This window comes from Malassezia globosa (genome assembly GCF_000181695.2).
Source record: "Malassezia globosa CBS 7966 chromosome Unknown mgl_sf_1.1, whole genome shotgun sequence".
NCBI lineage: Eukaryota > Fungi > Basidiomycota > Malasseziomycetes > Malasseziales > Malasseziaceae > Malassezia > Malassezia globosa.
Genome location: NW_001849874.1, coordinates 466,160 through 492,671, shown reverse-complemented (window position 1 = coordinate 492,671; position 26,512 = coordinate 466,160). Strand labels below are relative to the sequence as shown.

The 26,512-nt window shown below is 54.9% G+C and overlaps 9 protein-coding genes across 9 annotated transcripts; 5 read left to right on the top strand and 4 right to left on the bottom strand.

Annotated features, from left to right (window-relative positions):
- Nucleotides 1–186: 186 nt before the first annotated feature.
- On the top strand, nt 187–1,356 carry MGL_0234 (uncharacterized protein; the record flags this gene model as incomplete). The annotated part of the gene is made up of 1 exon (XM_001732407.1): nt 187–1,356. The coding sequence occupies one exon, from the start codon at nt 187–189 to the stop codon at nt 1,354–1,356; it is 1,170 nt and encodes a 389-aa protein (XP_001732459.1).
- Nucleotides 1,357–1,393: 37 nt separating this feature from the next.
- On the bottom strand, nt 1,394–8,590 carry MGL_0233 (uncharacterized protein; the record flags this gene model as incomplete). The annotated part of the gene is made up of 1 exon (XM_001732406.1): nt 1,394–8,590. One exon carries the CDS (start codon nt 8,588–8,590, stop codon nt 1,394–1,396), a length of 7,197 nt encoding a protein of 2,398 aa, XP_001732458.1.
- Nucleotides 8,591–9,541: 951 nt separating this feature from the next.
- On the top strand, nt 9,542–10,990 carry MGL_0232 (uncharacterized protein; the record flags this gene model as incomplete). Its single annotated transcript, XM_001732405.1, has 1 exon — nt 9,542–10,990. One exon carries the CDS (start codon nt 9,542–9,544, stop codon nt 10,988–10,990), a length of 1,449 nt encoding a protein of 482 aa, XP_001732457.1.
- A 1,534-nt stretch (nt 10,991–12,524) lies between these two features.
- On the top strand, nt 12,525–15,485 carry MGL_0231 (uncharacterized protein; the record flags this gene model as incomplete). Its single annotated transcript, XM_001732404.1, has 1 exon — nt 12,525–15,485. One exon carries the CDS (start codon nt 12,525–12,527, stop codon nt 15,483–15,485), a length of 2,961 nt encoding a protein of 986 aa, XP_001732456.1.
- A 133-nt stretch (nt 15,486–15,618) lies between these two features.
- MGL_0230 (uncharacterized protein) lies at nt 15,619–16,515 on the bottom strand (the record flags this gene model as incomplete). The annotated part of the gene is made up of 1 exon (XM_001732403.1): nt 15,619–16,515. The coding sequence occupies one exon, from the start codon at nt 16,513–16,515 to the stop codon at nt 15,619–15,621; it is 897 nt and encodes a 298-aa protein (XP_001732455.1).
- Nucleotides 16,516–17,901: 1,386 nt separating this feature from the next.
- Nucleotides 17,902–18,412, top strand: MGL_0229 (uncharacterized protein; the record flags this gene model as incomplete). The annotated part of the gene is made up of 2 exons (XM_001732402.1): nt 17,902–17,970; nt 18,248–18,412. 2 exons carry the CDS (start codon nt 17,902–17,904, stop codon nt 18,410–18,412), a joined length of 234 nt encoding a protein of 77 aa, XP_001732454.1.
- Nucleotides 18,413–19,090: 678 nt separating this feature from the next.
- MGL_0228 (uncharacterized protein) lies at nt 19,091–19,828 on the top strand (the record flags this gene model as incomplete). The annotated part of the gene is made up of 1 exon (XM_001732401.1): nt 19,091–19,828. The coding sequence occupies one exon, from the start codon at nt 19,091–19,093 to the stop codon at nt 19,826–19,828; it is 738 nt and encodes a 245-aa protein (XP_001732453.1).
- An 84-nt stretch (nt 19,829–19,912) lies between these two features.
- Nucleotides 19,913–23,016, bottom strand: MGL_0227 (uncharacterized protein; the record flags this gene model as incomplete). Its single annotated transcript, XM_001732400.1, has 4 exons — nt 19,913–19,982; nt 20,094–20,215; nt 20,281–22,514; nt 22,692–23,016. 4 exons carry the CDS (start codon nt 23,014–23,016, stop codon nt 19,913–19,915), a joined length of 2,751 nt encoding a protein of 916 aa, XP_001732452.1.
- A 1,635-nt stretch (nt 23,017–24,651) lies between these two features.
- MGL_0226 (uncharacterized protein) lies at nt 24,652–25,803 on the bottom strand (the record flags this gene model as incomplete). Its single annotated transcript, XM_001732399.1, has 1 exon — nt 24,652–25,803. One exon carries the CDS (start codon nt 25,801–25,803, stop codon nt 24,652–24,654), a length of 1,152 nt encoding a protein of 383 aa, XP_001732451.1.
- Between the last annotated feature and the right edge of the window lie 709 nt (nt 25,804–26,512).

The following is a 26,512-nucleotide window of genomic DNA, read 5'->3' as shown; positions in this document are numbered from 1 at the left end:
AATGAGCTGCCTGCATCGTTCACACGCGCACCTTGCACGAGCGCTGCCCGCCGGGTGTTTTTGACTGGCGCCACGGGGTTCTTGGGTGCATACATTCTCGCTGACTTGCTGACGAAAAGAGCAAACGAGGTCGAAAAGGTGTATGTGCATGTGCGAGCGAAGAATGCCGACGAGGCTCGGCAGCGGATGCGCGATGCCCTCGCGGGACGTGGTCTCTGGCGCGATGAGTGGGAAATGAGCGGCCGTGTCGAGGCAGTGGTCGGCGATCTTGCACGTCCACGACTTGGACTCTCTGAGAGCGACTGGCATCACATGGTGACAAGTGTAGATATCATCGTGCACAACGGAGCCATGGTACATTGGGTGTATCCTTACAGCAAGCTGCGTGCAGTGAATGTGCTGTCGACGATAGCCGTCATGCACATGGCTGCCGAGGGCCGTGCGAAAAGTGTGGCATTTGTCTCTTCGACGTCGGCGTTGGACACCAACCACTACATCGAGCTTGCAGACTCGACGCGGGGCGTGCCTGAGAGCGACATGCTTGAGGGAAGTGCGCAACAGCTGAAGAGTGGCTATGGCCAGACAAAGTGGGTGGCTGAGCGCCTGTTGATGGTAGCCAGTGCGCGTGGCTTAGCTGCGGCGATTGTGCGACCAGGCTACGTCGTGGGCGATAGCACGACAGCTGTAACAAACACAGACGACTTCCTCTTCCGCCTTGTCAAAGGCAGTGCACAGCTGGGGCTGATTCCAGACATGGACAACACGATCAACATGGTGCCTGTGGACCACGTAGCACGAGTGACGTCATTGGCGGCTCTGAATGCCGTGGCCTGGCCTGAGCAGGAGACGACTCATGCGACAGTATTCCATGTGACGTCACATCCTAAGATCCGCTACAATGAGTTCCTCGGTGCCCTTGCGAAGTATGGATGGCCTGTGCAGCGTGTTGAGTACGTCGAGTGGCGCACGGCATTGGAGAACCACGTGATGGCGTCAACGACGCATGCGCCAGGCTCTGACACTGAATCCAACGCACTCTTCCCGCTGTTGCACTTTGTGCTTGACGACTTGCCGACGTCAACCAAGTCGGCAGAGCTGGACGACTCCCATACCACCAAGCTGTTGTCTCGCGCACATGAGCTGGATGTTGTGCGGGGCGTCAGCCAGCCTCTGGTGGGTCTGTATCTATCGTGGCTTGTGGCAGTGGGCTTCCTCGCGCCACCCCCAGCTACTGGCACACGCTCGGTTAATGAAGCATCAGCGCCATCCACGGCCAATTCGCCTTTGCTTCCACTGCCGTCTCTTCCACAAGGTTCTGTGCTTCAAGCTATGGGTCGTGGATCAGCCGCCATGTAAAGCAGCGAGGAAGGGGGGGATGGATGTATGTACGTATTTATGAACTAGGTGTTTGTTCGTCCTCCGAATTGTGCCCGTATTCGTAGATGTGATCCTGCATTCGTACCGATGACATGGTGTCTGTCGTAGAAGAAAAAAATGGCTCTCCAGCGTCAGGAACAGAGTCAACGCCCATGCCAATAGGCGGAGTGGATGGGGGTGAAGGCACTCTGGACGTTGCTGAAGTAGACGGAGTAAATACGCGCGACGTGTCACTGCCAAGACTCCGACGTCTAGAAGTCATGTCCCATGAGGCGTCGTCCCAAGCCGCGGCAGCGGGAGGAGTAGTCAAGTTTGCCGGCGGCACAGGCGAGAAAGAGTCGCGTTGCGAGTAAGTGGACCGAGAGAGGATCTGCGCCACTTGAAAGGATTGCGGAGACGGGGGATCGGGTGGTGGAATATCCGTGCTATCCTGTACAAAAAAGCTGGCTAGATCGTCCAGCTGACTTGTAAGCGCATCGAGCTCTGTCTCTGGCAGGTCTCCTTCGTCCAGCATAAATGCAAGCCCGCGTTCTGTCTCTGGTGCTTCCCATGCACGAGACACAGCCCGTATGTTCGTACATGCGTACTTGGTATCGAGTGATGCTAAGGGGCCAGCCCAGCCGCATGCTTGGAGCATAGACCTCGGCGCTTCATCAACAAGCAATGGAGAATGAAGCACCTCCAGAGCCAGTGAAGCGAGCGGCGTGCGCAACAAGCGCACGAGAGGCTCCAGCGGAATGTCAGGCATCAACGTAGAAATGCTTCCCTGTGCGTGCAAGGCTTGGAGACACGGCACGAGAGCAAGCAGCGTTGCACGACATACATCTACCGATTCATGGTATAGCGTCAGAATAAGCATCGAGACGATGTGCACTGCACGTGGCTTCGTGCACCCAAGCGCAAGTGACGTCGCCGCCTGTCGTACAAGATCGTCAGCACGGCGGAAGCGCGCTCGAGCGATGGACGTTGTGATCCGTGCTATGTCGGATCGCTGAGCATCGTTTGCCAGGAGTGTCAATGCATCAGCCAGCTGTGTGACAACTGCGCCGTGTGCGGGGCTTTTTCCAGCATCACACGTCTGCATGCACCATGGCAGCGCGGCCGTGAGCAAGGTAAGAACACGGTCTTCAGGCGACGAATCGATCAGTTCGCACCACGGCACGTGTGCAAGGCGAACGAGCAGATGCAGCACAGTGGTGTCAGTGCGTGCAATCCGCAAACCACGCACGACCATGCACTGCAGAGTGGGAGCGTCCAAGTCCCAGGATGAGGGGCGCGACGTCCAAAGTGCATCGCACGTTTCGGCGTCCATGTTGACTTGATCAAACCATGTGTGCAAGAGCGACAGACTCGCAGAAAAAACCGGCTCCAACGCTGTCCCGGCACATGCGACGACTGTCCAGTAGATGGGCGGGAGCACGTCCGCAGTGGCTGTTGCCAGCAGAGCTTCCAACGTGTTAAGCACCTCGAGCGTGTATGGTATGGCGTCCGACAGCGCAAGAGTGTCAGCAAGACGTGCCACAAGATTTGGTACCGTCAGCGCTGGATACGTTGGGCGCAAGGCTCGCATAATCTGCAAAGATCGACATGCCATACGCCTGTTTGGTGCATTGGTTGACCATTGCAAGGCTACTTCGCTCCAGAGATCGCGAATCGCCGGCACATGCGGAGCGGCCAACTTGGCCAGAGCATCGACGAGAGCCGTCATTTTTTTCGGCACTTGCATGTCGTCCAATGCAACGTGGTCCGCCCGCTTCATCGAGAAGGCGGCATGCATAGCTCGAAGGTAGGCGGGGGGCGGCGCGGCGGAGTCGAGGCCTTGGGTTGCGAGCACACACAAGATCTGCTCAGCCGCTCGCACAACGCTAGTATGCAGCGAAGGTGGCAATCCGTCCGTGTACATGCATAGCGCATGAAGCACGACAGGCAAATGCTCGCGACGAAGCAAAGTGGCGGACACACACTCACTGAGAAACAGGAGCGTCGTGAGCGCACGCGGGAGGGGCATGAGGTCCGTCCCAGGTGGTGGCAACCACGCATCAAGTGAGAATGGCAGCATAGTAGCCGGTTCAGGCACAAAGGGGATCATGGCATGTGGACTAAGTGTCTCATACAACGCATATTGCAGGCTCTGCGCTGCCGACGAAGCAAGACTCGATATGATCATGCGAGCAAGCTCGATGAACTCGACACTGCGGTAGTAAAGAGCGCGTGACTGCAGAAAGTGCAGAAGCATTCGCGCGCCGGAGGGTGTAATATCCACAGCTTGCCACAATGCGCGAACGGCCAGAGGATGCGTCACGCCAAACATATGCGTGAGCGACACGAGATGCACATGTTCGATGCTTTCAGGCTCGAATTGAATCGCAGATAGCCAAGCAGGAAGAAGCGAGAGAACTTGCTGATGAAACGCCTGAGGAATGTGTTCCATGTGCTGCGTCAGCTCAGCAAGAACGCAAGCGCTCGTGCTTGACGAGACGTGGCCCAAAGAGAGGTGGTAGCTAATCCAGCGCTGTGCCTCGAGGTATGAGGCTGCCTGCGACGAGCGGACACGTGGCGCCATCGATGCGAACGACACAGACACGTGCTGACGCTCTGCATATGCCTCAAGAATACGCAGTGCACCAACGCGGATCTGCACATCTCGATGGGCTAGCATGCACAGAGCGACGCACATGATCTGAGCTTCAGCGAGGTGCGTCTGGGACTCGAGAGGTTGAAGCTTCAACCATGCATCAACGAGCACGAGAAACACTGTGCGTGAGGCTTGTGTGTGCGCCAAGTCCCGGTAGCATTGCGTTACTAGAGCGCGGAGCAGCGGGACATGCGTCAGGTTATGCTCGAGGAGCGCATGCAACCCGCGTTGAGCTGTCTCGCGGGACGATGCGGATGGGGCCGCTAGCATGTCACACAACCACCCCAGGATAGTAGGGCCGTGCATGGAAGGTGTGTCATCAATGGGACCAGCACACAAAGCGGCCATCGCGAGCTCGGCGTGTCGCGCGAGTAGATGGAGTTCGTGGCGCAACGAGACGATAACCTTATCTTTCGGCCCAGCCGCGGACCGCTCGACAGCCGCGGATAGCTGCGCAGCGAGTCGTGATGCATCTTGCAATGAGTGCCAGTCGTGCAAGACAACGAGCAAGCGCATGCGCAGCTCGAGGGGGAATGCGTGCTGCGATGACTCGACCCCAAGAGACTGGTAGAACGAGGCAAGGAGTACACAAAAGAAGCGCCGTAACTGATACACATGAACGTCGGGTGCCAAGTCTAATTGGAGCACGTGGAGTGTCTGATGAAGCCATGACAGCAAAATCGGCTCGACGGAGGGGCACGGGAGCATAGAGGCTGTACTCGCGAGAATGCGGCCAATGCTGAGGCGCACTGGCCACAATGGATTGTCGAAAAGCGGCGCTAGGGCTGTTACAAGACTCGAGTATGCATGTTCGTGCACGTGGCTCAGTGCATCGGCAGCGGCATCTTGCAAGTCGACATCCTCACACCCCAGGTACGGCACAAGAAGTGCCACATGCTTAGTACTTTGGATGCCGACTGTACACAGCGTAAGAATGTACATGCGCCATGTGCTGCGGACAAACGTAAGCGTCGGGGGGACACGCGCAGCGCTTTTGCGCAAATGTGCGATCGTCGCGATACTCGGTTCGAGGCACTGGACAGCGCCAAGTAAGAGATGATACAATTGCATGGCCAAACGAGGCGCCGTGCTTACAATCTCTCGAAGCACGTTGGGCAAAGCCATACGCCACAACGAACAATGCTCACCGGAGCTTGCCAGGCGGCTAAGCGGGTAAGCATCGCCCGTGCTGCGCCATTTCGCAATCCGCGCTCGCTGCGACGCCGACAGCTCGGGATGGTCTTCGTGCAGGAAACATGTACAAGGGCGCGCGAAGAGCTCACCGCATGTGAGCACAGCTGCTGCGTCCGGCGGTGGCGCGGTATCGGGGAATTTCGCAGTTGCACGAGATTCGGCTGCGGGCGTAGCGGTGCTTACAGACGAGAGACTCGCCTGCAGCAGGAGCTCGATCACATGTCGTCGAAGTGCTGCGCTGGGAAGACACAGAAAAAGCAAAGCGCCAGCGGTAAACTCGCGGAATGTATCATGAGACAGCGCATCCTCACTTTGGGATAAGAACAGAGCCAACAAGTCGGCAACAAGGTCTGTCACATGAGCAAATTGGGATACTAGAACGTCTGCATGCGACTGCAGCTCCCATACAACGCCGTCCTTGCGGAAGAACCACTGCAAGAACGCACGAAGTATGACTTGTGCCCCATCTTGGCCCCTAGCAAAACGCATGAGTGCCGCGGCACTCGCTCGCTGTACGCTGGGCTCAACGCTAAAAAGGCCACGGAACAAGAGCGCCTGGCACGTCGACTTGCTGGCGGTGCTGGACATGCAACGAGGCCACGTCTCGATACATGTGCGCAAAAGCTCGAGATGTGGCTGGTGCTCACGAGCATAGGCAACGGTGAATGCGCCATTTGCGTGCGCTCGAACTTCGTAGTTCTCGGCGTCTTGAAGCGCTCGCTCGCCATGCAGTATGGGCACATTGGTACCACGGGCTAAAGGCACTTGGTCGTCCAGTACCGTCAAGTCCTTGACAAGATAGTCACAGTGCAGGGCAATCTGCGTAGAGACCGAGAAAAACTGTGTATATGCACGCTCGACATCGGCACTAGGATAGGGAATTGTTTTCAACGGCTCCGATGCCATGTCTTCAATGGAAGGCCGCTCCCCACCGGGGAGCGCCGACGCCTCGCCAGACACGTAGACATGCAAGGACAGAGCAATAGCGCGAATGGCCATGCACATTCGCGTCGGCTGTAGTACATCAGGCTGGAAGAAGTTGTTCGCGGCTGCCGCTGCTGCTGCAGTGGCGGAGGAGGAGGATGTAGACGACGAAGAAGACCCGACGACCAACGCCGTTGCGGATCCTGTCTTGCGATCCAGCTGCTGCGTATGACGGAGCAAGTCCAACACGATGGAGTGTGTGTATTCGAACTGGCGCAAAAGCGCAGCGCTGAGAATGTCGACACATGGCTCCATACAGACATCCAGGGGCGACACGGACGAGCGTACGGCGGGAAGGCAAAGATGGAAGAAGGCATCAAGACGACGATGCGTTGGATTTGTCCCCTCATGGCAGCGAAACAGATACGCCCAAAACAGCTGCGATGCACATGTGTAAATGATCAGGCGCAGCTCGGCATCTTTCGGCCGCTCTTTTAGTCGCGACCATCCAGCCTCGATGCACGCATACCAGCGCTCCAAAAGCACATCTGGGGGCGACGCACACAAAGCTGCCGTCCAAAGCGGGAATGCAACACTGCAGTACCGCGAGCGGCATGCCATGGCCTGAGCCTTGGGCATAAGTGTGCTCATAGCTTGAACCCATGCGGGGTGGTGGAGCTCTGCCGATGCGGTCCGGGCAACGGGCTCGATGATGGTGTGCAAGACACGTGCAAAGGCGCGTTTGATTCGGTAGCCGTGCGAATGTGCAAAGAAGCGCGCTAGGATGCCCACGAATTGGGCGCCAGCTTCAAACACGTCCATAGGGTATATGGTGATGCGCAAGTACCGCATCCCAAGCACAGCGGCCTCGGTCAGTAGCTCATTGTCTCGCGATACGGCGACGGCACTGGACTGATGCAAGATGGACACGAACTGGTCGCCAAGCGCAGGCAGACACTGTCGGGAGAGCTCGCCGATCAAACGAGCGACCATATCGAAGCACTGCTGCTGCAGCGACACGTGCAACTTGACCTGGGCGCCTCGCTCGCTCTCGCGATCGAGCGAGCATAGATGCAGGAATTGAAACACGGTCGTGACGAATTCGTCCATAGCCGGATCATCTTCATCCATGTCAGCACCCATGCGGTCGTTTGTCCCTGGCGGTATGGTGCCAAGAAGTGCGCGACATGTCAAATAGGTCGCCGCTAACGCACGGCGCCGACGAAGCAAGTCACCTGCATGACTATTACTGGAGCTCGACGACACCGAGAGTGTATCGCTTGGGCGACGGCGCGCCGGACGCAGCATTAGCGGCTGATCCAGTGCATCTAAACGCCAAGCGAGAAGTGAGTTTGTCGTCAACTGCCGGTCATGCTGGGCCATGGACGCGAGTGAGTTCCACACATCATCCCAAGCTGCATGGTGGGCAGCAGAAGGGAACATGATCAAAAGCGCATCACAGTCAAGAGGCGTCGTCAGAACCAAATGCAACGCATCATCGGCAAGCGCCTGAAACCGGTGCAGGATCTGACGCATCGCAAATGCCACCGGCGATACAGTGGGAGGGATGTCGCAGATGGGGGAGAGCCTGCTGAGTGGATCTACATCATCCATGGGACCGAGCCCCACAGGCGACGAAAGACCATCGTTGCCAGTAGCGACGACGCTGCCTTCTGACGGCGAAGCAAGCACGCCATCAACGGAGTTCTCCGAGAGCTGTGAACCACAATGAGCGTGTTTTGCACGCATTACACGACTCGGACTGTGAGACATAGGTATACTGCCGCTATCCTGCGATGTTGACGCTTGGCTGTTCGACTTGAAATGCCATCGCGATGGCCGCTGCATGCCCGTAACATTCGCAAGACCTGAGGAAACAGCAGATATGTCGCTCGCTAGAGGGAACGAACGACCCATACGCTTCGACCCCAGCGACTGTGCATCTGCATCGAGCAGCGGTCCATTTGGTGACGAAATCAAATCGCTGGAATCCTTCGTAGAGGGTGCTGATGACTGTCCCTTGATAGCTGCACGCAGACTCGCAAACGACGATTTCTTTACAGGGAACGAAAAGTTGTGCAGACCATCAGAGCGGTCACTGTTACGATTCGGCGTTTGAAAGTAGTCAATGCCCGAGAATGCATTCGTCAGTGACGAGCCAAACCTAAACGAGCTCTTGGTCGAGATGGAGGCTACTTCATCTGTGGAGAGTGAGCCTGACCGAAAGTGGCGCAAACGACCAGCGCGCGATTTGGAAGGTGCCGTGGCAGGAGCGCCTCCTGCTCCAGACGCAGGTCCCAGTAGTAGTGGTTCGTCTGAGGACCCTGGCCATGCAGGCTCAGCCTGTGAGCCGCTAGGGCTGTGAAACCCATGCGATAGTGGGATGTCAAGACCCTGAAACGGTCCGTCATCTTCCTCCAAGTCGGGAATGACAACCTGAACATCCTCCACGCCCTCCATGACGGAGGCAGGCTATGACAGAAAAATAACAGGCACCAGGACGATGCTCACTCACGCCTCCCGTTCGACGTCAAGCAGGGCTTGAGCCAAGTGAGCAGCACTACGTCATTCTCTCCCTCTTTCACCCTCTCGCTCTTTCTCTCCTCAAGCCCCTCCTCCGCTCCTACCTCAAGGTGCACGGCCAATGCGTGCAGGTGTGCTTAGTCATCGAGCACGCGCGTCGTGTCACCCACCCTTATTTTCCCCACGTCAAAAGTGGCGTGGGCCCAACCCAAAGTGAACCGACGCAGAAGTAATTGGCCAGGCGAGAAAATGTGAAGTGTGCGAGCGCGAGTCTGCTTGTTCCTGTGAATTTCTTGGTCCACACCTAGTCTATCGCCCGGCCGGTGATACGCGCGCGCGCCCGATCGTCGAACAAATTCAATTCCTACAAAAAAAAATAAATTCCCATCGACACATCCACACACATAATCTTTAACCACCGCCACTGTCGTCATCGTCATCGCGGAGTGTGGCCTGTCCGCAACAGGTGCATTCGTGTGGCAAGATCGACGAAGAACGATGCCAAAGCGCGGGCATCGTACACTCGCTGCTCGGTTGCGCGATCGCGCGACTGGTCTTACGGAAGATGTAGGTGGTAGGCGAAAAACATAGTCAGCGCAACTATCTGAACACACTAACACAGCACAGGTATCGATGCGGGTCGATGATGAAGGTGAGGCGCCCAGTCGTGCGCAGCGGCGGAAACTAGCCCGTGCAGCTGCGAATCCTATGGGAAGTAGTAGCGGCAGGCGCCCGGGAGGGAACAAGTCAGGCGCAGGAGCTATGAAACTAAATAGCGGAGTACGCCCGGCCAACGCGCGAAAGCCAAGCGATGCTGGCGGCGGCTTGGGCGTGGCTGCAGCCGCAGCCGCAGCTGCAGCTGCATCGGTAGGGCAAGGCTCACAAGCCATGGACGTCGGGCCGAAAACCAGTGTCGTCGACACGTTGCGTCGTTTCTTGACCTCACGCTGGAACGCATCATTGAACCTATTAAATATGGATCACCTGCAGCAGGACCCAATCCTCTCTGAAGCGAACATTCTTCCGCCGGGTGTAAAAGGATCACACCGTGATCTTGGCACAGCCTTATGGAAGCTCAGTGCCGAAATGTTCCCCAATCTAACGACACTCTCCTTCGCAGGCAATACCCTAACGACTCTCCAGCCACTTTCGATGCTGGGCCAGTACCTGCCGAAGCTTGCCAACCTATCTCTGGAGCGAAATGAGCTCCGCTGGGCTCGTGATTTGGATGTACTCACGACGAAGCGGCACGGCTTACATGAACTGCAAGAACTCGTCCTGCTTGGCAACCCAATCCAGCAGACAGCGATGGAAGGTGGAAATGAAGAGGGATACCGACGTGATGTATTGGCCAAGTTCCCGACATTGCGCATCCTCGATATGAAGCCAGTGCAGGATGTCGAGCGAGGCTTTTCTCAGTTGTTCAAGGGACGCAGTGATAAGCGGGCAGGACCAGAGGCTGCACAGGTCCCATTGCGGCCTTTCGCGCTGCAAACAAAAGCTGGCTTCGTCGACGGAGATGCCGCGCAGGTCGTGCCTGAATTTCTGTCGCTGTTCTTCTCAGCGTATGACCAGGATCGCACTCGACTGGCTCCCGTGTACAGTGCTAATGCGCGCTTCACTTTTAGCCTCAACACGAGTCCACCACCACGTGCACGTGCCGAGCGTCTTCTACACACGATGCCGCATCAAAAGCAGCTCACATTCGACAAGTACGTTGAACTAGGCTCGCGGAATTTGATGCGCACACACAGCGTCAAGCCGCTCCTCCGAAGCATGCACCATGGCAGCGAGGCGATTGTCGCTTTCCTGCGCCGCTTACCTGTGACCGCGCACCCATTGCATGACTCGAGCAAGTTTGTGGTAGATGCGTGGCTCCTTCCGAACGTCGATGTCCAGGCGCAGACCAATGCGATGGAGCGGCCTGATGCTCTTCTGTTCATCAACGTGCATGGTGAATTTACTGAGGCACCTTCGCAGGGGATCCGTTCGTTTGATCGAGTATTCATGGTCGCACCAGCCATGCCCGACTCACAAGCCCGGCAGCTCGGCTGGCCGTGCTTGATTGTGAGCGACATGCTCACTCTACGGCACTATTCGCGCGAGACCGCCTTCCAGCCAAACTCGCTACCCATCGCACCTGAACCGCTCCCTGGCCTCACGCCTGAGCAGCACGCCATGTCACTCCAGTTGTCGGCGCAAACGAGCCTTTCATATCCGTTCGCTGTGCAGTGCCTGGGCGAGAATGACTGGAACATGACACGGGCGCTGAGCGTGTTTACGTCGTTACAAGCGGCCGGCACAATTCCCCCCGAAGCATTTGTACGAACAGCATGAGATGACATAGACAAAGTAGAAGGAAACAAAACAGGAAACGGGCTTGTTGCCGCGATCTGGCTCTGTCTGGTCCCAAATGTCGTGTCGTGTGGCATGGTGGCGTGACAATTAAAGATGCAGCTAGTTACATAGAGGGTGAAGGAACATAGTTTCTTCGCAAGGCACAAAGCGCGCATGCAAAGACATTGCCCACAACGACGCCTATAGCTGCACCGTATAGGCTGGGCAACGGCCATGTCTGCCACACTCTGCCCCAGTCGAGCGCCTGCGTTAGGGCAGCGAGTGCCGCACCAGTGCATGCGCAGATACTGGGCACAAGTACGAGAATCTCACGATTCGATGTCGCCGAGGGCATCGTCAAGATCCGCGACCACATAGGCGAAGGTGGCAGGCCCAGAATATGAGAGATTGGCCACAAGCCGAGAAGTGTGACATACGCGGCCAGAATCGCTGTGCCAAGATAAGCGCTGCAAATAAGCGTGAGCACCAAAACATCATCATTACATGCGTGCATTTACACATACGTATTGAACGGGGCACCCATAGACAACAGCACGCATACACACAGTAGCCATAACAATGGTACGGAGAAAGATGACATGACAATCGACTGTTTACACATGTATGAGCAAGATAAGAAACAGACATACCTCGACTTGTGCATGCGCAGACCTCTGGCGCTTCTTCAGAGCGGCGGCATCTTCGCCTAGTTCGTGCCCTTCGGCTACGTGGAGCCAGCTTTGCATACGTGTACAATACCAAGCCTGCGTCAGAAATATACCAAAGAGGCCCAGCATGGCTTCCCACACAAGCGTCTGTCCATCCGTGTGTGCGGAGCGAGCACCAGGCCGAAGTATGCGCGACATGTGCGCAAAGCATCGCCAAAGGAAGGGCGCACGCTCATCGAGTGTGCGAGCGAAATCAATGAGGGTGAAGATCAGCAAGACCGGCTGCAAAATGAACATGATAAGCCCTAATTGGACTAGATGGCCTGTAGGCCATGCGCGTGCTTCTTTGATCTGCGCGGCTCGGCGCATCTCTCAAAACACAACGGTGCAAACGTTCGGCGTCAGCAATGATGGTCGATTCGCCTGAAATTACGGCCCAATTTCCTCCACGACCTGGCACTCAATCCAGGATACGCGTTTAGTCAAGTGTCTGTGTCAATCCCATCACCTCACCCTATGGTTTTCATAATAGCTCTCCACATGCGCTTGGGCCTAGCTGCTCGTTGCTCGGCGCCCAAAGTGGGGGGGGGGGAGCTGGAAAACCTGTCCATTTTCAAGCACGTCGTAACTCACCCTCGCAGCTGTGCAGCCCCCGGGCATCTTCGACTCCGACTGAGTAATTCGTGATACATTTCGCTGTCGTGCGTCGAATCATGTCGTCATCGTCCATTCTCGATGATGGAAGGGATGATTTTGATACAAATCTGTCTGCTTATATGGACACAACTGAGTTTGAGGCTCCATTTGTCACTGGCATTACAGGCACTCCCGTCGCTTCGAGCACTGGTGAAAGTATCTCAACCTCCATGCCTCCTGCCTCGCACGGCTCACCATACCAAGTGTCGTCGCCTGGCACAGCGGGAACTACTACCACGCACACGCCGGTCATCGACAACTCAGCATGGTCACCACCAGCTCAACGGTCAATTCCGTCCGTGCCTCAAGCAACCAGTGCGGTCACTTCAAGTGCGCCTGCGACGACAGCTGCCTCATCTCCTGTGTCATCAGCCTCACCCATGACTTCGCCTGTATCGAATACACCCTCTACAGCGATGCACGAGCGGCGCACGATATCACAGAATCCACCACCGCTCCCTGCGCGGGTGTCGTCGCCATTCGACAAGCCACATGAACTGCGTCCTGCACGCTCGCAAAACCGACTACAGCGAAATCCAGCCATTGTTCGCGGACGTGCTGCATCCAATGCGTCTGACTCGTCGTATCAGTCTCGCACGCAGCGTCCGTCGTACCCATCTGCTCACGCTTATGCACAGACCAGGCAGGAGAGTATGACAAGTGACACTTCAAGCAGCAACGATGCTCATGTACTCGACACAAGGGCAGCTGAGCTGCCGCTCTCACCTGATGCTTCCGTGCATCGAAGTGCACATGAGTCATCGCCACCATCAAGAACAGGCTCTGTGCGCAGCACCCATTCTCTGCGCGTAGGACCGGTCCATACGCCTCCGCCCATCATGCGAGTGAGAAGTGCTGGTGGCTTTCATGATGCTAGCATGCGAGCGGCTGTCTCATCGCCATCGATGGACATAACGGCTAATGCGGGGGCTCGAGGCCATGCGGCATCGTTGTCGCCTCTTAACATCGATGGGAAGCCGAGATTGCCAACGTCTGTGCCGACAGAATTTTCCTTGCTTTCGCGAGCACTTCCGATCACACAGCGCTCTGTTTCTTCGCCCATGCCTTCTCAGACAGCCCCACCAATGGAGCGCGACGCTCCCAGCACCATGTCATCGCCACGCACGCCTGAACGCCGCCTACACTCGCAGTCTATTGACACTTTGATGGAAGATGCGACGGAGCGAGATACGTCGGTCGAGGCGTCGTCTCAATTGCCTGGCAGTGTAGCAGAGGAGAACCGAACTGCGATTCCATCCACCGTGTCGTCGTCGGTATCATCATCATCGTCACCAGCGTCTTCATTATCACGCAGCGGATCCGTGTCGTCCGAATATTCCGAGGATGCTGAGCAAGTACCATTGAACGATCCCGGCAGCGCAAGTATCTATGACAAGGAGGACTGGCATGCCAGCGAGCATGAGCGCGAGAATCAGGGCGAAGCCAGTGGCCAGCATGCGTCTCCCAAGGGAAGCAGGGATGGCACTGACGATGAGACTCATCATGTACGCACGCAGCGCAGTGAGGAAGGCTTGGCACTTTCGTCGTCAGAAGCGTCAGATCTTTTTGCCGCACCCAAGCTCATCACATCTGCACCGTCCACGACATCTCTTGCACAACCTGTTTCCACAACGGATGAGAATGGGCTGCACGTGGATCAAGGAGAAGCAGCTCTTGGATCTACTCATCCATCGCCATCCTCGCTCCCAACACCAAAATCACAATTCCTGACGAGTCCCCAGTCAGACACGTCGCGCATGTTCAGCAGCCCCGTGGACGAGTTGTTCGATGCATTCGCTTCTGCGCTCTCAGACTTGGGGCTTGATCAACCTGAGCCTATGCAAGGTCTAGAGGACGTGTCTGTATCCTATCGCGACGATCAGTACCCTGGCGGCTCTGAAGGCATGCCAAGCATGCCATCGACGCTGGAATCTATGCTGCCACCTACGGGTCTCTCATCGGCGGACCACAAGAGTGCTCCCAATGCAGGTTCAATACAGCATGTGCCTACCGAGTCCAAGTCGCCAGCCCCTAGTGTGCAGCATCTCACAACACCGAATATCTCTGGTCCTTCACAAGCAGCGCAGCCGTCTCTCGCATCGAAAGACTCTGACGCAGCAGCCACAGAGACCACAGGTACACAACCCGAAAAAGTGCTCGTGTATGGCCACAATGTGTGGTGGCCTCACTCGTTTGATGTGTCGACAAACCTGAACTATGACTCCGTCGCGCCATTGCAGCGCTCGCGTCTCTTTGCGGATGCCGCGAATGATCTGTTGTCGCGTCCGTCCCACATGGGCATGTGGGTCCACCACGTCAAGTCTCAGCGACCTAATCAGCCAGACGCCTTATCGAGACTCGTCATACAGGATCAATTACGGGAGCTGGAAGCTGCGTTGACACCGAGGCTCGATGAACCTGATGGTACGGCCAATGTCGCTGGTGGCACCACGAGACATGAACTTCCTCTCCCAACGAACATCCCATACCCTCTCCTTGCAAAAGCACAAAGTGCTGCACATCCAAATCCAGGGATTTCGCTAGCTCACCAGCCGCGATATTCTCCGCGCAAGTCACAGGCACCATCCTCGACGCTGGTGCAGTCATCGACAGCGTTCTTGATGAATCGTTTTGAGCGCGGCAAGGATTTTCTCACGAGCTCGGCTGCTGCCACTCCCCACTCGAACGTAACGCGGCCATTATCTCGCACACCAGCGCAGTCCACGCATACTTTCACGGCACCTGCAGATATGAGTCGGTCCAAGTCATCGTTGCGTAGCGCAGCCCTGCCAATGGGTCTGGGCATCATGCAGCGTGCCTCTAGCCATGCTACGTCAGCAGATGTTCCTGCGCCTTTCTCAATGTCGGCTCGTGAGTCAACATCGAATGCAGCTCTCATACGAATGCGCGACGCGCTCCCCGATATTGACGAAGCAACAGCAAAAAATTACCTTCTACGAAGTCAGGGCGATGATGTTCGAGCCATTGTACGTATAAAAGACAACTTTATTCCACATGCGTGGCTGTGTGTATGCTTACATGTTCTGCAGTCAGAATACATGGCGGACCATGCGCAGGATGAATCGACGCAACGTCGTAGTCTATTCTCTCGAACGGCGCGAACACGGTAAGATTTCGAGAGGATTGAATGCCTGCATGATGGCCGATTTCATATTCATCTACATTATTGGCTAGGACCAAAGGCAAGTAAAAAGAGAGAGTAAGAGAGTGAGAGAAAGAAGAGAGGAGAGGAAATGTGGGTGTCTAGAGATACAATGTGTAAAAATGGGGATATACAAGCTCATCTTCGAGCCATTGGCGGAGCATATCGCCAACGAAACGCTCAACTTTCCCAACATTTTCCAGCACATGCTTCGCCGACTCGCCAACCTTACTTTCTAGCGCGAGAAATGGCAAGATCCGCTGCCCCTGGTGCCGTGTGCGGATACGAGCGTCATGCACAGCACGAAGACCATCAGGCGCGCATTCTTCTGTCGAGTCTTCTGACAAACTCAGGTAGACACAGCGATGCACGCCGTCTAGAGCTACAATAGCTTGGGCAAACAGTTCCATGCCGGTCACCACGAGGCTAATCGGCAAGCTCATTATAGTGTCGTTATTATAGGCGATCTTCAGCGATGTCGTGAGTGAAAGGCGCATCGTCGACGTGAGCCATTGCACACTCAGGTGCATTTGAAGCGATGGGATATCGCTCAAACGCGTTTGCTCTTCCCATAACGATGATGAATCACATGTGCCAGTCTCCGACTCTGTGTCACTCCAGCGGGATAGTGATTCTTCATGCTCGCTAGCTATGCTGTCGGCATCAGCACCGCCATGTACAGACGTAGGCAAGTCGTTGTCGTCGTACTGCCGAAACGTGCGCAGTCGCATCGGCATGCGGGGCGGTGTCGTTGCGCGCGCGTTGTATTTATCACTTGCAGAGGATGCATGCACAGCTGCCTCCCGAAACTCACGCCATACGTGGCCAATGTGAATGACTTGCACGTCCGGACCTTCAGAGCCGAGCTCTATAGCTTGAACCCGCGTAGGTCCTAGGAACGTCGGCATGTCCATATCTGCCAACGCCGCATTGAGCCTCTCACAAAGTGAATCAGCAAACGACTTTTCAAGTCCTGTCCAGTCCAATTCAATGGACATGGCCACGGCCTAGGCAAACCTTACGTTTCCTCGCAGCACGGTTCCCAAAACGAGTTCGCTATTTGGACATGTACGAGTGGCCATGCTCCACACGCAGGTTGAAATGTGGAGACAATGAAACTGGTTCCACCACAGGCCGTGCTTTTGGGTTCGTCCCTTCGAGCATTGTTCTTGCATGAATGGCGCTGATGTCTTGCGTTAGAGCCGATGCGTCTCTGGCCCACCGTAACATGTTTCCACACACAAATTCGCATGCACACTACAGAAATTCTATCATCCAGCCCCTATCTTTACACAGGACCAAGCTCTGTCAGTAGCGCATCTAATGTCGATCGCAATGCCTGTTCATCCTCCGGTGCCTTCATTGACACACTGTCCAGCAGCTAATCGGTCAGACAAGTCATAGAGAGTGTATGTCTACTCCACGTACCTTGCCAAGGAGTTCAAGGGCACTCACCACTCTTGCACGCGATGCTGCCGTTTGAGCTTCAGTCGCATTCACGCGTTCCTCCGAAGCACGATTTTGCTCCTGTAGTTCTGCAAGCTCAGCCTCCAGTGCTGCGATACGCGGCGCTTGATCTGCACTAATGCGTGCGCGAATGGCTGTGCGAATGTCCAAGTCTGGTCGCCACACATCTTTCAATGCAGTACTTTCATTAGCGTCCACGCCAGTAGATGCGCCTTTCTGACGATGTCGCTCATCAGCTTCGTTCGTGAGCTCTTCCAACTCGGCAAGGCGATGTGATAAATCATACTTGACAATAAGCGCCTCTAAATCATTCTTGTCATGAGAACTGGATGGGAAAGTGCAGAAATACGTACGCGAATGTCTGTTTTTAGTTCCTGGAGGAACTGCAAGCGAGCCTTTTCGGCGGCCACAGGCTCTAACTGCGGTAGTGCACGAGCGAAATTCTTGGCTCTAAGCAGGGAGAAGGATTAGCACGTCATGCGTTCACAGTGTACATACGTTGCTTTATGATCGATGAGCCCCAAAAATTTCTCAAGCGCAGCGCGCATTCGGTCGAGCCGTTCAGGGCTGCCGTTGGGCGCTGCCGCCGCCATGCTTTTCTCTTGGGTGATCTGCTCACTATGATGCAGTGGCCACGCGCGCTCCACGCGTGCTATTTCGTAAGGGCGACACGCCATGTCCGACATTCATACACACCTGCATTCGAACCGCGTTGCTTTACACATTTGTGCTGTGCTCACAACGTCCTGGGACGGACTGGAGGAAAGTCACGTGCTAAACTGCGGCAAATTCCCAGGGTTCTTACTCTGTCGTCGTCGCTCTTCTGTTTCGTACCACCGGTCGATCACCATGTGAGTATGCTGAAGTGTGAGTGCTAATATGGTAGGGCGAAGTCGAAGAATCACACCAACCACACAATGTCGCGGAAGGCTCACCGCAACGGTATCAAGAAGCCTAAGACCCACCGTTACCCCAGCACGCGCGGTGTACGTATTTGATGAGACGGCAGGGTGAATAAGAGTGGATCCAGCGAGGGACCTGCAAAGGAAGGTAATAAGTGGCTCGCACTCTGTACCTAATGTAATGTGTATGCGGATTGAACCACTGCCGCGGCCCGCTGCTCTTCCTGTTGTCTGCGCCTCTCAATCATGAGGAAATCGCTGCTCATTACAGGTGGTGCAGCGTGCGCCAAGGGAAATGTCACGGGCCTTCTGCACTACGGAGTTTGTCGCTTTCTACTCTTTTTTTTTTTTCTATTTGTAGTGGTTTCCTCGCTTGACCACGATGTTTCGTTCTACCCTATGTCTTCGTATTTCGAGCATGTCTAACGAGCAGGTGGACCCCAAATTCATGCGCAACCAGCGTTACGCTAAGCACGGCTCTGAAAGGGCTCTGCGTGAGGCTCGCGCCGCTGCGCAGTCTGCATAAAGATTGTCGTGTACACGATAGCTTCTATATACAAGCGTAGGGTACACGATGGGCCTCGTCTCATCTAGGTCCCTACATGCACCCCAAAATTGAGCTGGTAGCCACGCTCTGTACTTGACAAATCAACTATGTATGGCTGTTATGCATACATACTACAAACTAGAGTGAGTTGGGACTTGGCCTGCACAAGCTAGAGGTTGAAGCGTGTTGTTTTTGTCTGTTGCAGCGCTCATGTGTAATTTGACTGCGTATAGAAGTAGCCTTTGTCTAGTGATCGAGGGTGCGATGTTGGATCAAAGTTGTAGATGCAGCGATGATATGGTCTCTCGGTCGTTGCTTCTTTGCCTGTTTCCTCTACGGGGAGTACGATCGTCAGTCGCGCTATCATCGGGCCCATGTGGAGACAGACATAAAGGCTGCCGGATTCCGTCTTGGTCATTAGGCTGTGAGTTGTGCATGTAAGACGCATCCATCACTGTCTCAGCGCATCATTAATCCGTGCTTTTTAGCCTGCGATACGCTCGCCGCGTGTGCGTGTGCGCACTCATGTCCCTGTCACAACGTGTGCATGCGGACGAGGATCGGGCATTCCTCGGCGATGTAGGCGAAATCCCACCGTGCGACGTCAGCATCTCCCCAAGGAATGATTGTGACGCTGATGGTCTCTCGTATGAAGACATGCCTGTGGAACGTATGCCACCGCCACTTTCTGCACGGTGGGAAGATGATATGGATGTGGATGCGTGCAGAAAGTGTCAGCGAAAGTTTACACTGTTCTTCCGCAAGCACCATTGCCGACGGTGCGGTCGAATTTTTTGTGATGCTTGCACGTCTCAAAGGGCGCAATTACCAGAGGACGTGCATGTAACCGATCCTTCAAGCCCAGATATGTTGGAGCTGGAAAGCGGGTACTTTGTACGTGTCTGTGACTGGTGTGTCGACGAGTACGACATCGTGACTGAGTCTGGATCCACACCCTCTTCTGACGTGAAGCGTCCGTTCCTATCTCGAATTATTCGTCTTTCCCCATTCACTAGCACGGCTAATTCTCCCGCCTCGTCTTCGAATGAGTCAGGTCTGAATGCATCAACGAGCGTCCTTACCGAGTGCCCTGTATGTGATCTTGATCTAATGTCTCTCTCATCGACCGAGGAACGCGAGCGGCATGTAGCAGACTGCCTTGAGCATGGTCCCCGGTCGAACTGGGCACGTCGCACAAATTTTCTCGTGTCGAGCCTGACAAATGATTCTGCTCTTATCGGCAAGGAATGTATCATCTGTATGGATGACTTTACGTCAAACGATCGCATTGCACGCCTTGCATGTTTGTGTTACTTTCACGCCGATTGTATTCGTCACTGGATGGAAAAGGGCCATGCATGCCCTGTGCATGCGAACGTTTCGGACGATGCGTAAACACGATGCGTGAACACGAGTCGCTCTATTCCCCTGCTCACACGTACTGACTCGCTCTCTCTCTTGCACTGTCTCGTCATTCGTCTATTTATGCATACCCATGACTGCGTGCACGTGCTGAATCTTCCCTCGCGCTTGTGCCAGCAGCTTAGCTCTGTATTGTTGTTAGTTTGTTGATTCAATCATACCCAACGCCATCATCACTATCATCATCTCTGGATAGATAGATGACTGACAGGTAGGACGTTCAGTTCGCGAAACGTACTCATGTGCAAGGATTTGTTCCATGCGTTCTCTCTGTCGAGAGCCGAGTTGCTCATGCCTGGGCTTCGTGGAATCTGTCTGGGTGGAGAGTGTAGGACGCAGAAGGGTCCACTGATGTTCCAGCTGAGTTGATGTGTCAGTAGATGGTACAATACGGCATCTTGGCAGCGCAAAGCAGGTCTACATACCTTGAGGAGCTGTTCTCTTGCGCTCGCTTTCCCATCGCCAAACTCGCGAGACATACGCTGAAGCTCATCGAACCAACGGCGTTCATACACAGAAAGTTGAGGTGCATGCTCATCCATCAGCTGTTGCAAAAGTGTGTCAAGACGGCGGACGGTACTACGCTGAGTATCTTCGATGCGTGTGAGCCTTGCGGCGAGCACATCTGCGTGGATCTTCTTGATCCGATCAGAGGCATGCGCAAGCTCAGTGATTTGACGTTGCATCTCGCGCATTTGCTGTGCCACGCGCAGTTGCACTGCATGTCCGGCATGTGCGACGTCCTCGAGTCGTTTATGAAGTTTTTCGGTCGCTTGTCCAAACGCACGCAGCGTCTCGGGTGTTACTTGCAGTTCGCCACGGGCCGCTGCAATCACAGGCCGTGGCTGCGTGAGTACGGGTGGCGGGACGAACGGCTCCGACATAAGGGGTTTGTACTCGCGCACGTCATGGGGTATGGTGGCCATGTCTGTTACGGGACGCAGACCTAGCTCCCTGGCCACAAGCTGTGTATCGCTGGTGAGCACGAAAAATGCATACGACAGATACACATCGTTGATCGCGAGAGCGCCGGTGATCGAGGGTGTGACCTGATCATTATTTGATGGAGTCGGTGTGTCGAGGCGTACCAGCTGCTTGATGGCTGTATGTGTGGGCTCACTCATGGTTCTTTTCACTGCTTGTGGATCGTTCGATGCCATAGCATCGAGAAGTGGATCAGTCCAAGGCCGAAGTGACACAGCTTGCATGCCATCTGCGTGCGTGAGAAACACCATGTCAGGGTATAGAGGGTCCTTGAGGAATTGAATGACATTGAACGACCGTGCATTTTTGAGCTCGAGATCCATGCATTCGCATATTGCGATGATCGGCATCGATGCAGGGGCTCGTCCCACCCATTGCGGCTCTAAAGGAGTGGCCAGCAGACCCCAAGAAAGGGTGCCTTCTCGTGTTGCGATCCCAACAATGTCCAAAGCCGTCTTGGCATCATCAGAGCGCACACAAGTGACGAGCAAGTCACAAGCAGACGGAGCCACCTCTTCATCAAACTCAATGGGCGTGGGTCGCATTAGGCACGGGCCCTGTGTCGCGGCGCGGTGTGGCACCGATCTTGGCAGCATCGCAGGAACAAGTCCTTCACTCATCTGGTCCATCGGTTCTAGCACAGCGTCCGTCTCTGTCAAAGATGTGCGAGCCTCTCTCATCTGATGAACAAGGTCGCCAAGGAACCGCAATGCCAGAGTGATGCTTTGTGCCTTGCGAGCCTCATGGGCAGCCAGCCATTCCACTTGCGAGCGCGGAAGTGCAGCGTGCTTTGGCATGAATGGACACACCACATACACATCACCACTTTGCATAAGCACGAAAAGAGAAAAAAGAAGCCAGCCAGGCCCAGTCTTGTAAGCAGTGTCGGCATCATCCCTTTGCGAGTCTTCGCGCACCGGCGACGACGAGATCCATGACGGTGAGTCGCAGCCAAAAGAAAGAGACACGGCTGTTTTCTCGTCTTCGTCTTCAGCGGACAGTAGGAATGCCGATGATGACGATGACGACGACGTTGACTTCAATGTCGTTGCCTGCCCCAATACAGCCATGGTTTGTTGCGGCTCGTCTATGTCCTTCACCACATTGTACTCACGCACCATAGCATCTTCTGTTAATACCACCAAGCTCGCGCCGTCCAGTCCATAAGGGTGCCAGCGACACTGAGCAATGGGCGAAGAGCCATGCGGCGCATGGAAATACGAACCAACACGTATGGCGTTGACTGGGCATTTCACCCCGACCTGCTTCATGTAGCCACGCCGAGGAAGAATCACAATCACTAGTGAATAGATACCCACCACAGCCAGGAGTTTGCCGGTGGGATTCACATGGATAGATTGAATGGGAAAGTCGAGCAGCTCGCTCGTAAGCACCTTGTACGACAGCAGAGCCGTGCGATCGCGGTCACTTTTCGTCGCGTCCTCCTCGATAGCGCGCTTCGCATGCGCCATGCTTGTCATGCGAAGTTCATTCTGCACTACCAAAAGCCAGTCTGTTCCGCGCATGGCTAGTAGCGATGTTCGCCGCGTCGTATCTGCCGTACAAACAGGAGCAGTGCCATTTTTTTCACGCTCAAAGGCGCGCGTATCCTGCCTCTCTGCAAGAATCGGGTGGTCAGAAAGAGCTTCCTGCCACGAGCGCATCATGAACGGAGCTGTAGGACGTGCACTAATTCGACTCGTGCATGAGAATGGCCTGGAGGGCCTCCATTTCCAGCCGACACGCGTGGCCCCAGGTCAGGAGAAGGGTACCTACACCATGCATCTCACGTGATCACGTAGCTTCATCAGCGAGTGGGCATGCACTGGTATCGTAGATGGATGGTGCGTACCTAGCACGTACTCTGGTCGTTGGGCAAGTGGGTGTGGTCTATGGTGCCAAGAGTTTGGGACTTGCTTGCCGAAGTTACTCAGAACCCATGACGATTCGTGCGCGTGTATTTCGCTGAGTTTGCGAGCATGTCCTAGGACAAAAAACAGTGTCGCGAGCACCTCGGCAGTGTGGCTTGGCGTCGCGCTATCAAGGCACTTGTCTCTGAGCAAGGCAGTTTGCAAGGAACTGTGTGGGTGGTATGAATTCAATCTGGTATAGAGCGCCGATTTTTTATCGGACGCTCGTATTGCTGGCTGCATTGCTTTATGTACATGGCCATCCATGCCATTTTTACAACTCCGTATACTGACGCGGCACGTGGGCTCATAGACGTGTTACGGCAAGGAGCGTCGTGACGAAAAGGCATAAGATGCCGTAACCAAGGCGCTTCTCGCTTTTTTTATGGTTGTTCTTTGCTCGTACCATCCCGCTATCATCCTGGCATATACACTCGAGTGTCAATGCTGCCTGCATACTTAGTGGTGATTCCTTTTTTCTTGGCCAGGTGATGGGGACTTTGGAGGAGGAGTAGGAGCAGCAGCAGTACACTGCCTAGTTTAGCTGCGCATAACGCGCATTTCTCTTCCTACGAGAAGCGCTTTTGTCTTGCGTGGAATCGTTCGTGGCGTGCTGCAAGTCCTTCTTTCCGAAGCCCAACGTAGCACGGAATTCACCCCTGACCTATTCTGTTTCCTCAACTGAGAATGCATGGTTATAAATACACTTACTCAGTCGAATTGTCATGTCGAGTCTACATGACAATGTCGGCTCTTGAACCCGACATCTTGAATGTTGTTCAGGAGACAAGCGGTTCTGTGGCTATGACTTTGTACAATTCGGTTATTTATAAACAACGCGCAGACAGTGGTCTGGGCTAACAAGTATCCAGTTTGGCTTGACGCGCGCGTGGCGTTGGCTTCTACAGGAATCATCAAAGAGCGCACAACTATTCTCACATGAACTTTTCTACTGTCTGTGCTAATTGATGCATGCATCTGGAAATATACCAGCGACATGGAGGGTGTGGCAACTCTGTGCGAGTCTTGTGCGTCCTCTTTCACATCGACAGACGCACTACGGTAGCTCTTTGTATAATCCACGACAGACCGACAGCTGGTGGACAGACTCACGGATGGTTGCCCAGTCCTGCATGAGCCGACTCGCACTAGGAATGTCCTGCGAACGAGGCTACATGATAAAGACATGATAGCCCCAATCTAGCTCCTTCTTGCGCATAAGCATGTACAAATGTCGACGGAGGCCCTCGCTCTCAACTGCGACTTCTTTGTTTGCTGCTGCTCAATAAGGCCATGGCCTCATCGAACTTGAAATCTTTCTTTCACATGGCATACTATACAAAGCAGGGAATGGGCGTTCTGGTGCCAATGGCTCTGTCGGCACTCATACATCTGGCATGCCGCAGTTCGTTGGCGGTCAAGAGCCATCTCATACTGCTGCTCGGTCGGTGCTGTATGGACTCATGACTCCGTGTCCACGACCCAGTCGTGCCATGAGGGAGCTTTGAATCTTGTCTGTGCTCGTGTAGTATCCACTCATGACGAAGAAGAGGGCAACGCAAGCAAGACCATAGCACTTGTTAGTCGGAAGATCCTTTACGACGTGATCATGTACATTGACAAGCGTGGAGTGACGGCGGTCATGTGGCGCCCAGTGAACGTGAGCCTCGGACAGCGATCCTAGCGCATGTGCGCATTTTGTGCATGCTTTGCTCATACCTGCGGCATGTCAATGCCTGCGTCAGCGGAGCCGGTGTACAAAGTGACTTGGACCTGTTGCATTTGACGTTGCCACGCAAGGCATTGTCGAGTGGGCGGTCGAGCGATGTTGAAGCATGTGTTTGCCAGCTGGACAACGATGCTGACGAGACCGTTCGGTGCTCAATGCAGAAGCATGTATGGCTACTCTGAGACCACACGCCCCAATGCCTCGCCGACCTTGATGTGTTCACCAGACCTGCGGACAAAGTGGAATTGCTCTGGAGCCTCAAATACCAGAACAATTGTGCTACCAAGGAGGAACGAGCCCATTTCATCGCCGGTGGCCAAGGGCTGACCGCCCAGGATGCGACTTGCCGCATTGTATGTCGCTTGAGCATAGGTGCCGGTGAACTTGCGCTCATCGTGCAAGTTGGTGCGCAAGAGCCGGTCGAAGTGGATTTGGATGGAACCCACATTCGTCGCTCCGATCGGCGTCATGCTAAAGACGCCATGACGCCAGCGGCCGAGCAATGCGACACGTTCATTTAACAAAAAGAGATTCGGCAGGCGCGTTGCCACATACGGAGACACCGAGTACAGCTCGCCGCGGAAGTGTCGCCGCATCTCCACGACCCACGGCACAGGGCTGTGGAAGCGGTGATAGTCACCGGGTGCCAGGTAAATCACGCAAAAATATAGATGGTGCCCCGGAGCAGGACTCCAGCCCTGCTGCTGCTGAAAGGGCGGAATGGCCTGTGTTCCCATTTCATAGGCAATGTTGGCATAATGCCCAAGGTTTTTCGGCGTATCAGACGTAGGGATACCCACGTCTTGCTCCTCTGCATCGCGAGTCTCTTGCTCTTGGTTATCTGCGGCTAGTTCTGCTTGCGTCACTTGGTGAATGGGAAGTGTTTCTTGTGCGCGAGATGGCGTGCCTGTCAGCATATGCTTCAACCATCGCCACGGGCTACGAATCCAGCCCATAGCATAAGTACCAGCACGATGAAGTCCACTACTGGACTCGCTGCCCAAAAGCTCTTCGAGACTATAGTCAATCCCATTGAGCCGAGCGAATTGCTGCTCAGCTGCGATGCTCATGTTCGGTGACATATGAGGATGAATATCATGCTCTGCTTGCGCCGTCGAGTCTTGGCCAAGCAAAGACCGCAGTGAGTACGTTAAGCCCTTTACTTGCTCTACGCGATCGCCCTCAACAATGCCCAGGTGCAAAATTTTCCCATCAGCTGGCGAGACAAGCGCCGCATCAGTGTCAATAGGCCTTGCACCTGGCTTGAGTTCGCGCGCGAAGAACTCAGCTAGGCTTGCATACTTTGTCAGGTCTGTCTCGCGCATCTCGTCCAAATGACAGCCAAAGAACCAGGCATATAGGCGGAATCCGTACGGCCGGAACCATATAGGCAGTGGCAAACTATTGAGCCAACCCCATGTGCGACTGATGGAATTCAGCGGAAGCGCGCCCAAAATGTAGAGCGACCACGGACCTGACGTGCGCACTGGCTTCTTCGCTCCATCTATCACTGGCGACGAGTCATCGGCTTCGCGCCGGCATTGCTCAACGTAAACTCGATGCGCCTGGACAGCGACTAGCACGCTAGCGCCTACAGCAATTGGTAGCGGTGACCATTTAAGTGGCGTATCGCGCCATGTTTTCCATGCGCGTCGCCATGTCGACGTACGTGATGTTGATCGTCGTGATGCCTCACTTGATAGCTGCTCAAGTCGCTGCCGTTCAAGCCGCTGGCCTCGAACTGTGCTGGCTGCTTCAATCGCCTGCTGTGGATCACGCACATATGTACGTATGCACCATGGGACAAAAGTTAGTCGCGCTCGCCCTCGGACTAGCAGCATGAAAGCTGTATCCAAGAGCTGCCAAACTCACGACTTGGACGGGTGCATTTTCCGCCACCCCCCCACTTTTCTGCGAAACACACCCACTCTCTTTTCATGGATCTCTATCTCCGCGTCCAAGTCGGCGACTCATTCTCCACTCGTGCTACCGCCGTCAGACCGCCCATGTCGCGATGTCGTTTGACCTCCACTC